Here is an 11,658-nt window from a genome sequence, read left to right on the forward strand (position 1 = left end):
GTTAGGGCTGGCTCAGGCTTGGCTTTAACCACCTCCTAGTTATGCTTTTATAGGTCTAAACTGCTAGGGGAGTTCCCATGATGCACCAAGCTATTCTCCCCTCTTCTCCATCAGTATGCACTTGTTTTCCATTGTTGCTTGTTACTAACTTGGCTTCTTCTCTCTCCCGTAGTTTTGTGCTTTCTCGTCCCTCTCCTCTCTCTTCCTGTCGCTTTCTGCAGGTATTTCTGCCTCCAGAGCTGCAGAGTCCTGATCTGACTGCAAACCACCTACTGCCCCCCATTATTAGTCTTATTAATTATTAATAATAATAAGTCCTATTCATTATTATTATCATCATCATCATCATCATCAGTTTTATTGTTGTAAGTTCTGTAGGAATTCCAAGTCAATAAAGAAGTCATCACTTTGTGCTTCGATTGAAAACATAATTTGTTGAATGATTTTAATCAGATACAATATTTTGCTTTTCTGGTTTAAAAAAACAGTAGTGCAAACAACCAGAGTGAAAAAAAAAGAATACAAAATATCAGTTTAATCTAGTATTATATGACTAACAAAACAGCAGCAGCAACACCAACAAAACAACCAAAAAACACAAACAAAACAAAAACCAAAAAACATCAGCTGATGATTCCTGGAGAGAGAAGGGAAACAGAGAGAGAGAGAGAGAGAGAGGGGAAAAAAGTTAAGATCGCTCAGTACAGAATGTAGCATATGACTGGTTTGTTGCAAACACTGCCTCTTCACATCCATGGGTTCTTATACTTCAAGGACAGCCTGAGTAAACTGATCTTGTTTTTTGAGACAGGGCCCAGGTTCTGTGAAGTCATGAAGATGATCAGTCTCTTGGCTGCAGTGCGTCACTGTCATATGACATAACACGTAACTACCTAGTCAACTCCAATGGTTGTTGTGGTTCCAAGAAAACTGAAACTTAATCGCAGGCTTTCAGAACAGGGCTCACAACAAGGAAAATGTATAAGTTTACAAAGCCTGACTTTCAAGCACATCTTAGTGAATGATATATTATTCCATACAAGACACAACCGAAAGAGGCAGGTACAGATTACTACCATTGCAGTTATTTAACAGGCTATCAAGATCCACATACATGAATGTAAAAACTGAATCGTGCCTTAACAGACCTTCACTCAAAGTTTCAAATTGGCTTTGGCTTTACAAAGAAAATCTTTCTTTTAGGATTACAACCTTGATTTTATCCCTGCACCAAAGATGATGATACCCACCTGCGCGTTGTCTGGAAATTTTGAGATTCTCCAGGAAACTTGACTTTATTGATATCACCAGTTCATGATGCTCTTTGTCCAACCTCTTCCCCGCTTTGCCATTCCTCACTTTTGCCCAGTCCTCCTTGGTCTACACAGAGCAGACGATACCAAAAAATCATTGTCAGTGCCCACAGGTGATAAATGATCAGGGTAAACAATCCCAAAACCCTGTTTGTTCCCAGAAATGACTGCACCTTCTCACCATATCTTTGAAGGCCTCCCCGTTGTAATAGCTCTTGGAGGCTGGATACTCTATTTCCTTGTAACGTAGCTGCTCCAGGCTTGAAGCCACCAGATGCAGCTCCTCTCCATCATAGGCATACAGCTTTTTGTCCTCACAGGTCATCAGAACAAGCTGGTCACACGGGCATGAGGTGCCCTCCACTACACCTACGACCTGCATGTTTACTATGTTGGGAAGGTAAAATTTTCCCCACCCGTTCACCTCATCAACCTCGCCTCTGTAAATGGTGTCCTCCAGGTCTCCCACTATGAATGTGGAATCAGCTGGATTCTTTAAGGTCATTCTCTTGTGTCTATGTTTGGAAACAAAGCTTGACACCAATGCCAGGTATTCTGCACCTGCAACACCAGCCAGACAACAGGAGTTTAATATAGGAGATGGAAAATACTTATGATGGCATGATGGTGTGAGGCAAAGATGTGTGTATTTTACCTCTTTGTCCATTGCAATGTGGGAAATCAGACGTATCAAACGGCTGGCCTGCCGACCTGAGAGGTAGAAAAGACAACGATCCTTATAAAGTTCACGAAAGCAGAGCTGGAAAAAAAAAAGCTGATACTCATGGCAGTATTTAGTGGACCATTGTAAGAATAACATACTGTAGTGATGATGACCATGGGACACAACATGTATGTAAAAGTGGCAAAATGGTGACTTGGCTCAGTGTAAGAATAATAACCCTGCTAATATCATCTGAGTACTTTAAACTGAAACTTAACTCATCTTTTCGCCTTAACCTTCAGTTTGTTATGTATTCCTGTGGTTACTCTGGTGCTCCTGTGCCCGTGTTACCATTATCGGTCTCAGTATCAGTGGACAGCAATTCTCCTGTACAGTACTGTCGTTAACTTTCTGTTTGTGTGTTCAACAGCCATTTAGTTGGAGCACAAAAGCTGTATAATTTTCTCTCTCTCTATCACTCTCTTTTTCAGAAATGACGTTCCTCTGCACTGAAAAATTTCCCAGATCCCAGTTTGGATCATGGGTCTTGGCTGCACTCATTCACCCATCTCTGATTCAGGTCTCCATCCTCCAGGATGCCAATGATTGCTCTGCCTTTGTTCATTACTGCTCTTACGTTACATTATATTGTCTGCAATTACTTGTTTCATCTTGCTCCTTCTTGTCTCTTCGCCCTCTGTGCGAATGGTGTCCTTGAATGATTTTTCATTCCTGTGTTGAAATGTAGTATATCCGCTGTGCGGGTCTTCATGGTAAGGAGGCGGTTTCGCAGTCCAGGTCCAACCAGTGCTTGGCAGCACCTAGAAAACTTCTCAACATCCTCTCTGCTGCACATTTTTCACTCCAAACACTTTAACACTCTGTCTGAAACAGTTTTTCTTTTTCAATTAATTCAGTTCATTTCAATTTATTTTTATGCTGTTGAGATTTTTAATCCCCCTGGATCCCTTGTTCACTGGATTTTTAATCCCTCCCTTCACCACATCACCAAACTATCTGCATGGTTCCACACCACTACGTACTCCAGCACGCACTGTACTGTATTTGGGTTTCAATTCTCCATTTGTTCCAAAGTTACATGGAGGAGGCTATGTTTTTGTCTTTTTATACATGTGTCTCAGATGAGTCACACGATCTTCTCTTTGATCAAGCCCAAGCATAAACTGAAAAGTTTAAGGTGGTACCATCTACAGATCTGAATCACTTCAACTTATAGTAAACAAGCAGAAGTGAAAATTTAGAGCTTTGACAGTGTAAAATCATAAATCGACAAACTCCAGCAAGGATCCGGAAATCAAGCAGTAGTAGTCTATCCTGTTTCCAGGTCTTCATGACAGAGAGGAGTTTTCGCGGTCCAGGTCCTGGTCCTGGCGGTACGTGGAAATTGTTCAATTGTTCAATTGTTTTCTTTGATGCACACTCTTCACTCCAAACACTTTCACACAATGTCTGAAACTTCTCGCATCAATTAATTCACTTCATTTCAACTTATTATATTTTACATTTACTTAATATAACATATTCGTTTACTTAATGTGGTAATTCTGTTTCTCCATAATGTAATTCTACTACTGCTAAATCTTTCCACTCAGGGTTGCAAATCTCCACGTCCTAGAAGAGGGATTCCTCTTCTATTCCTCTTCCTGAAGTTTCTCTGTTTTTTCCTGTTCAACGTTTCTTGGGCGGAGTTTTTCCTTATCTAAATCGAGGGTCTAATTATAGAGGGTGTCGTATGTTGCTCAGATTTGAAACCCCTCTGATGCAAAATTTGTGATTTGTCAGCATGCGCTATATAAATAAAATTCACCTAACTGTTGAATTTCTCAAAATGTGCTTCTACTGTGCTTCGAGCAGCACAAACAAAAATTCCATTCACTTCCATTGCACTGGTGTGGTGGCACACGTCTCAGACTCAACCTCGGCACATGATGAAACTGTTTGTATGGCTCAGTACAACTAAGGGAAATGAGAAATACTAGGGATTTTTGTACTTTGTGTGAAGTAACACTTTAAAACATAATATGTGGGTGTGACTGTCAATTTATGTTCCACATTCCCTCTGACATTTATTTGAGTTTCTTGGGCAAAATTTTGCTATTATTTGTGATACTGGAAGCATCTTGTAATTGCTTTGCATTTAAACTCCTTTCATGTTTTCAAACTAGTGACTAAAGGCACTTTAACAGAACAGCTGAGGCGGGTAGAGTAGCCAAAATTTGTAATCAAGTAAAAATACTGTTACTTTGTAAAAACAAGTACTCAAGTAAAAGTAATAGTAATCAGGACTATTTGAGTTACAATACAAAAGTATCTACTGTAAAAACTTCTTGTGTAGCGAGTAACTTAGTAAATAAAAAATACAGGCACACTGCTGTCTTTTTCCCACATCTTTTATTTGATGTGAATCATGACTGTGATAATCTCAACCACAGAAGATGGTCACACTTGCTGCTCACTGCCAGGTCAGTGTCAATACTGTTCCTCGGATGCACTGGCGTCAGACCAGCTTTCACAAGTGAAGCTCGCTGCCCTCCGTGCTGTGGTCTGTTAATATTAGCTGCTAATGCTGTTTGAAAGCCAAAAGTGACAGCGGAAAAAGAAAACACTGAGGCCATGAGTGCTCTGCTCGTCTAAATCTCCCACTGTAGCTTCAGCCATTATTCGGCTATGAACAGGGTCATTTAAACCTCCCTGAAGAGAATAAAAAAACTGGTTCTTACGGGCAGTAGTTCCTTGAACACATCTCCATCCTGGCTGTCTGTCACCTAGAAAACAAAATGTGTATTGTTAAAAGTAGTGGAGAGTAAATATTTAAAACCTTTTCTCAAGTATTGAAAGTACTGATACTATAATTTTCAGGGCTCACAGCCCTGAAAATGACAGCTAACCGACGGGATTTAGATACGTCTCTCTGATTTCCTTCCTTCAACTTTCCGCGTGGCTGCCGCAAACTAGCAGCAAGTCTTTGGATTAATCACAGACATTTTGAAATTCAAAAGTGGAAGAAAAAAAACAAACCGTCAACTTTAAAGAAAACTGCGTGGAGGCAGACTAGTAAAAGGAACAATAAACCGTGCAATTTAAAAGCACTTTATGATTTAAAGCCAGAACAATTGATCATCGGCAAGTTTAAAAGGTCAATCACGAATGTTTTAATGTAAATGCTTTTAGATTGGCGTCATTAAAAAAATTAACTTAATTACTACCTGTAACAGTTGTATTTAAAATGTATATTTTAAGTAACTGTTTCTGAAAAGTAGTAGTCTATAATTGCGCACACTAAATATGTGAAAGCAAAAAACGTCAGGCCGCATGTTTAGCCCACAAGATTTAAAATACGTTATACGTCGGCAAAGATTTCTTTTCTTATATGTCGTTTTATTATTTTTTATTATTTCACGAATAAAATAAAAGTTCTACCCTATTTAAAGAAAGAGTTTCTAGGCTTTAGAGTGGCGACATTACACCACACGTATTAGTCATATATGTGGTTCAACAACAAGCAGCGCTGGCAGATAGATCCCCTTGTTTTTCCTCTGAAGCCTGACTCGAAGTTTTCAGGCGTCACCCATTGTTAATATCTAAAATGTGAAAAGTATGAATTTTAAACGTAACGTTTAAAAAAAAAAAAAGTTCGATAAGCTACGTAAAAGGCACGAAACTATATAGCTAATCCGTATTTACCCCCCATAATCGCTGTTTTGAAAAATAGCCTTTTTAAATCTAAAATAAATAAAGTGAACGTTTGATTTTAGAAACCTTTAATCACTAACGTCCTTCAAACGGACTCAAATAAAAGTATTTACCACAACTGACGAGCCGTTGCCTCCAATGTCTTCATGTAACACGGAACATAGGCAAAAACGTTCTCGGTCTTATCTCAGCTCTCACCACACCCAGTTGCTGTGCTTCCTTCAACGACTCATCAAACACTGGGTTGCAGTTGGTACGTTTGTCTCCCATTCGCCTCGGACACGAACGAGGAACATTACAAACAGGAGCTTTGTTGCACTCCTCGTGTACTTTTCCATTTTGAGTATTACAGAAGGTTGTTGTGAAGATTTGGGGAGGTGAAAGGAAGTTAAGGGAAGCCCTCACCAAGTTTTGGCAATTTTAAAGCACTTGTATACCCTACACATCTCTCTCCATTTCCAAAACAACATTGAAAATCGTGGCTTTCTTCGCTGCCACCACAGTGTTATGTTGTTCGTTGTCGAAGTTGATTCTACTTAAACTGAGTTCCTTCATTCCACAGCGTCAATGAGGGCAACAAGGAAATGTGACGCAGAAGTTTTTGTCAGGTGGCCCGGTGCATATTTTACATATATTTCTCTTCATATTTAACTTACTTGGTCAACAGCTTCAAAATATTACGCTTTTTTAACATCAGGGGGATCTATTAATATGATTACGCAGTAATAGAAAAAATCAACACAGACTGCGCATGTGTACCGAATTAGCGGAAGCTGTATGTGCGGCAGGCGGAAGCTCTAACGTCCTTTCTGCTCCCGGACTGCCATCATGGTGAGTTCGCCATTAGGGTTTTGGCATTTCCAAGTCGAATTTCTTTTTAAATATCTCATTGTTCTGGGACAACGAGCGTCGTGTGTTTTGTTTAAGCACCAATATGCATATTTGGGAAGTGTTTGTTACAGTCACGCATGTTTTAAGTTAAAACGCAGTGTGATTAAAATGTCGGCTTTTCCCTGCGCTACAACGTGGTCCATCAGGGCTGAGAGGGCCGAGAGCAGCTTGGTGAAGCAAACCCGTTTCCCTTGATTTGTCTCTACAGCACTGACTTAAATCATGCGCTTACGACGTTTTAACATATAAATACATTTTATACCTACTGTTAAATAAAAGTCCCATTTTGTGAAGTCGTTTGCAGAAGCATTGGCTAGGTAATGTTAGCTAGTCCAGTGCAGTGCTACAAGCCGGGTAGTTCCCCAGCCTCCACACTCACCCGTTGGGTTGTCCCAGATATAGGAGCTTCCTTGTGTTGTGCTCCTGCCAGCCTCCGGCTAGCGTTCCAGTCGTTTCTTATGTGCTGTTGTCCGGTGTCTTTCTCAGGTGTTCAAGCGCTTCGTTGAGATTGGCCGTGTTGCCTACGTCTCTTTCGGACCCCATGCTGGCAAGCTGGTGGCCATCGTAGATGTCATCGACCAAAATAGGGTGAGCGCTCTGGAAGACAGATGATTGATCAGTGTCAGTCTTGCTTTAGACTTGTTGATATTGATTGTTTCTTGTGCCCTTTGGTTTTCCAGGCTCTTGTTGATGGTCCCTGCACAGGGGTGAAGAGGCAAGCCATGCCCTTCAAGTGCATGCAGCTCACAGACTATGTCATCAAAGTACCTCACAGGTGAGTGGGAACAAGGGTCAGATCATACCAACAAAAATCCTCTAAAAGTTTGTCACTCTATTCCAAATGAATGTACACAGGGATGAATGTATTACAGCTTATTTGCAAATATCTTTGTGCTTTTCTCTGGCATGTAGTCCTTTTTATAAGATTCACCAAAGATTTGTTGAATGACACGTTTTGTTTTGTTTTGTTTTTAAATAGAGTTGTGTTTTTAATAATAATTAAAAAAAACACTCTAAATAAAATATGTTGTGTACTCATCTGGCTCTACCAGGCTACATACATAAGATGTTATTATGTTTAGGTGGTTTCAGTCATTACAGGCAAACCAGCTTAGAGGAATGAGAGAACCAACTGCAGTCACATTATTTCACAGGGTGGTCTATCATTGGAGTCAAGGACAGGTTCGGACTCCAAATATGTGAATGATCACATCACCTAATGCAGGGCCAGCTTTGAACAGGAGTCATGGGTCTTTGTGTTGTAGCTGTTTTAGAAATACGTTTAAGTGGCTACATGTGGTGAAACATGAATGCTGCTATTAGTACTTACTGTATGTTCTGGTCTACAGCGCCCGCCAGAAGTTTGTGAGGAGAGCCTGGGAGAAGGCCCAAGTCAACGAGAAGTGGGAACAAAGCAGCTGGGCCAAGAAGATCGAGGCAAGACAGAAGGTAAAGACTATGTTTCAGCTTCTGGTAATTTTCAACATATTTGGTACTAGAGGCGTTGATATTATAAGGGCACAGATAATAGGACACACTGTTTCAGCAGTAGCAGTTTTTACAGTTTCATGGTTCTGCTGTTGGGTTTCTTGACTTTCATAACATAGAATATTGCATTTTTTTTTTAAAGACACAATACAGCAGATAAAGGAAATTTCTAAAATGTGACTTCAGCATTAGACAAATTCTTGGGGGGTGTCAGCCATAGAGGGTTTTACTTGTTATTGTTGTGACTGCAGTTCAACTGTATGCTTTGGCAAACTTTAGGTAAAAATGTGTTAGTTTAATATTATTTGGGGGAAATAAATATACACACATTGAATTTGAGCTCTGTACGCTGGAAATGTTTCTTACATAGCATCAGTGTTTCTTATATTACTGTCTAAGCCAGTGGATGGTATTTAGAACAAGAAGAGGTTTGCACACTCCAAAACCTGACAGTGCAGTGGTGGTTTTTACTAGATGGAGACTAGTTTGCTTTAACCTGCAAACTAAATTTTAAACCCAGTACGTAATATGCAACCAGCGGGTATATGTCAGGTCAGTGTTTGATGGCAGCAGTGTTTGCATTTTCTCATGCACCATTATTCTTCCTCACATGTTCCCAGCCCATTGTTACTGGTTGAGCTATTTGACTCCCGATAATTCCTATCTTTTCCTGGGAAGGGAAAAACAGGTGTATATTTTCTGTTGCATTGCTGTATGCTACTTTATCATGAAGCAAATGTTTGTGTGAGGCTGATCAGTCACTGTAAATAGCTGGGCTGAGCCTGACAGGTCCTGATAGCTTCTAGTCTATTGTGCGATTACTTTAGGTGCTACATGACGGTAAAAACTCATCAAACCTGTGACGTTTGCTGTGAGAAATACTGCCTCTGCTCTTTTTGCCTTTTAGGTTGTTTAAAAAGTGTTAATTTCTTGATGTTTGCAGAGAGTGATTTGTTTAATGGAGGCAACCCACCTCTCCCTCAACAGCTGTAGGAAACTTTGGACTGGTTAACACATCTTTCTCATAGAAAATGTGTTGCCACCACCTACAAACTCTCCTTAATGATGATCACATGCATCCTAACAAACGTTGGTTATGTTGTTTTGTACGTTATTTTTCTCCCTGATACTAATAATTAGTTAAATTGTATTGTAATAAAATTACAACAATGCAACATCTGGCATGTATAATGACCATTGGACAGATTCAGTGTTGTTGCCTACGCTCCATTGAAGAGGTTTTCTCCACTTTTACGGTTGCAATTCAGTGCTGCACACCAGCATGGCCAAGTAGAGTACAGCCACTGTTCATTTTCTCTATGATGAAATGTATCCAGAACTTGACTTGGGTTCACAAAAAAAAAGAAAAAAGTAAGCTGGCCAGGTTATCACTGACGTTATCTTCTTGGTTATCTTTGCAGAGGGCCAAAATGTCTGACTTTGACCGCTACAAGGTGATGAAGGCCAAGAGGATGGTAAGTGCAGCAGAAACACAAATCAGCTGTTCAGGCTAATTTCAGTCATACAAGACCAGTAAGCCAGCCTAGTAACTGAAGCTGAGTCCTGCCTTGTTTAGTACATACAAAAAAGGGACAAACCTCAAAAACAACCTTTGAAAAATTGGAAAGGAAGAAAAAGTAAAAATGAAAACACAAAAATGGGAAAAAAGAATATGTAGGCAGACTTCTTTTCAAAGCTTGAGTCGGACGATACATTACTATTTTCATTGTAAATGAATAATAACAAGGTCGAAGACTTTTCAAGAACTTCTATTCCTGTATATCTCCAGTGCTGCTTCTGTCTCTACACTGCCATTATTCCTCAGTAATTTGATCCTGAGCATACATGCAGTTAACAGTTAACAGTATGTTAACTCGTCTTCCCCATTAATATGAATGCTTTAACAATTCTCAGTCATTCAATTTATACTCTACAGAATTTCCTTTTCTGAGTTTAATCAGCTTTAGCTGTAGCAACCACCAACACACTGATATCAATCTGTTTGTCACGTGTTGTGATTTGGTGCCACTCTACCCAACTTTATAGCTGAATATGGAAGTGCCGTATGGACATACTGTAAGCTGTGAGCATGGTTGGTTTAGTGAGGCCAGCTCTCAAATATACCCAGACTATTGTTGAACTTGCTTTGTAATAGTGGTGTTGAATGAGATTAGTGATCAGTGGCTTCTCATAGATTGCTGACTAAACAGCTGCAGCTAATGAAATAAATGATGGGTCGGTTTGATTTAATTGTGCCAGTGAGCGAGCACTGGTAGTAGTGCCATTTTTCGTGCTCAGTCTTTGGCAGACCCATGAAAAGTGTTTAATTTTCCGAGCTGCAGCTTGATTTAACAACCCAGTGACACTTGAGTTTAAAGTGTCCATTAGTCTGTGTGTAAAGTGTGGTGATCCTGCAGCAGTCAGAGTATTTTTAATTAATTCATAAATTCTATTTGTTTTACAGAGGAACAAAATCATCAAGCATGAGGTGAAGAAGATCCAGAAGGAGGCAGCAAAGAAGTGAACAGTTTTCACAAAATAAATTTCCTGTTCAATTGTTCATCTGTCTCTTCTCTTCTTTTCTATGCCCATTTTTGTGAAACATGTATTAGCTCAATTAGAGATTTTTCCACTTATGTCATTGATTATAAATAAACTTAATGAACTGTTAAATGTCATCTTCCAAAGTATCACAGTCAGAAAAATGAATGCATAAAATCATCGTGAACAGTAGTGGAAAATGTACTCTTAAACTAGATAATTGGAGCAGTTTACATCAGAGATTTCGTCTGCGTGACAGAAGTAGTATTTCATGGTGCACACCAGAGTAAGTAGCTGCACCTGTGCCTTGTTGGACCTGTTGGGACTGAAACTGGTCCTATTTCCATTCCTGGTTACAGTTCGAAAGCCCGCTGTCTGGTGGTTTTCTGACGAAACATTTTTACTGAGCGGCTTGCTTCACATCCAACAGTGTAGTATGCACCGACATTCAGTAAGAAAGCGAAGACATAGGAATAGTAATAATGAATTAAAATGGGGCTGAGGGGAAAAGGAGGTAATAATCTCCTACCCTAACCCATTCAATTTCTTCAATTTCTTTATACACTCATAAATCACATTGAATCTTTAACCGAAGGGCGTTAACAGTCACCTGGACACATTTTAATGTTTTGGAGCGCAGTTTTCTGCCAGTATGTGCGCACAGATATTTTTGCTTTACAGAAGGGAAAAGAGAGTTCCTTAGCTGAACCCAGGTTCATTATCGGTTCAAGACATGTTCAGTTTAAAATAGTTGTGCTGGTTTTCTCCTCACAGCTCTCCTGGAAACTCCACACAAGTGGTCTGAGAATTTCTTCACGTTGAACGGAAAATCTTTACAATTACTTTACCTTTAAATACATAGTGGAGGGCTTCTGCAGAGAGATGTATTTGCCCGTTGACCTTTAGGTGTCACATTAACTTTAATCTCGATATGTATTGTGTTTATTATCCACTTAGCCTTGGCCTATGGCTTAAATTCATCAAGATGTAGGGTTGATTTAGAATCCACCGAATTGGCCGTCACTACAGCCTTGGTAGCATTTCAAG

At 39.8% G+C, this 11,658-nt stretch overlaps 2 protein-coding genes across 5 annotated transcripts; one reads left to right on the forward strand and one right to left on the reverse strand.

The window, feature by feature from the left end:
- Positions 1 to 431: 431 nt before the first annotated feature.
- LOC120786003 lies at positions 432 to 7,069 on the reverse strand. Of its 4 annotated transcripts, XM_040121057.1 has the most exons (6): positions 5,805 to 6,257; positions 4,719 to 4,763; positions 1,969 to 2,024; positions 1,495 to 1,874; positions 1,251 to 1,380; positions 432 to 637 (listed from the first exon to the last, which is right to left on the reverse strand). In XM_040121057.1, exons 2-6 carry the CDS (start codon positions 4,745 to 4,747, stop codon positions 624 to 626), a joined length of 609 nt encoding a protein of 202 aa, XP_039976991.1. In that variant the 5' UTR covers positions 4,748 to 4,763; positions 5,805 to 6,257; the 3' UTR covers positions 432 to 623. The 4 variants fall into 4 exon arrangements, with proteins under 4 accessions (XP_039976991.1, XP_039976990.1, XP_039976989.1 ...); XM_040121056.1 differs by lacking the exons at positions 432 to 637; positions 5,805 to 6,257 and adding an exon at positions 6,962 to 7,069 and having other exon boundaries at positions 648 to 1,380; XM_040121055.1 differs by lacking the exons at positions 432 to 637; positions 5,805 to 6,257 and adding an exon at positions 6,348 to 6,445 and having other exon boundaries at positions 648 to 1,380.
- rpl14 (ribosomal protein L14) lies at positions 6,406 to 10,630 on the forward strand. The gene is made up of 6 exons (XM_040121059.1): positions 6,406 to 6,522; positions 7,069 to 7,170; positions 7,263 to 7,357; positions 7,932 to 8,031; positions 9,492 to 9,545; positions 10,535 to 10,630. The coding sequence occupies exons 1-6, from the start codon at positions 6,520 to 6,522 to the stop codon at positions 10,592 to 10,594; spliced, it is 414 nt and encodes a 137-aa protein (XP_039976993.1). The 5' UTR covers positions 6,406 to 6,519; the 3' UTR covers positions 10,595 to 10,630.
- Positions 10,631 to 11,658: the final 1,028 nt, after the last annotated feature.

This window comes from Xiphias gladius, chromosome 24 (genome assembly GCF_016859285.1).
Source record: "Xiphias gladius isolate SHS-SW01 ecotype Sanya breed wild chromosome 24, ASM1685928v1, whole genome shotgun sequence".
In the NCBI taxonomy this organism is placed as follows: Eukaryota; Metazoa; Chordata; class Actinopteri; order Istiophoriformes; family Xiphiidae; genus Xiphias; species Xiphias gladius.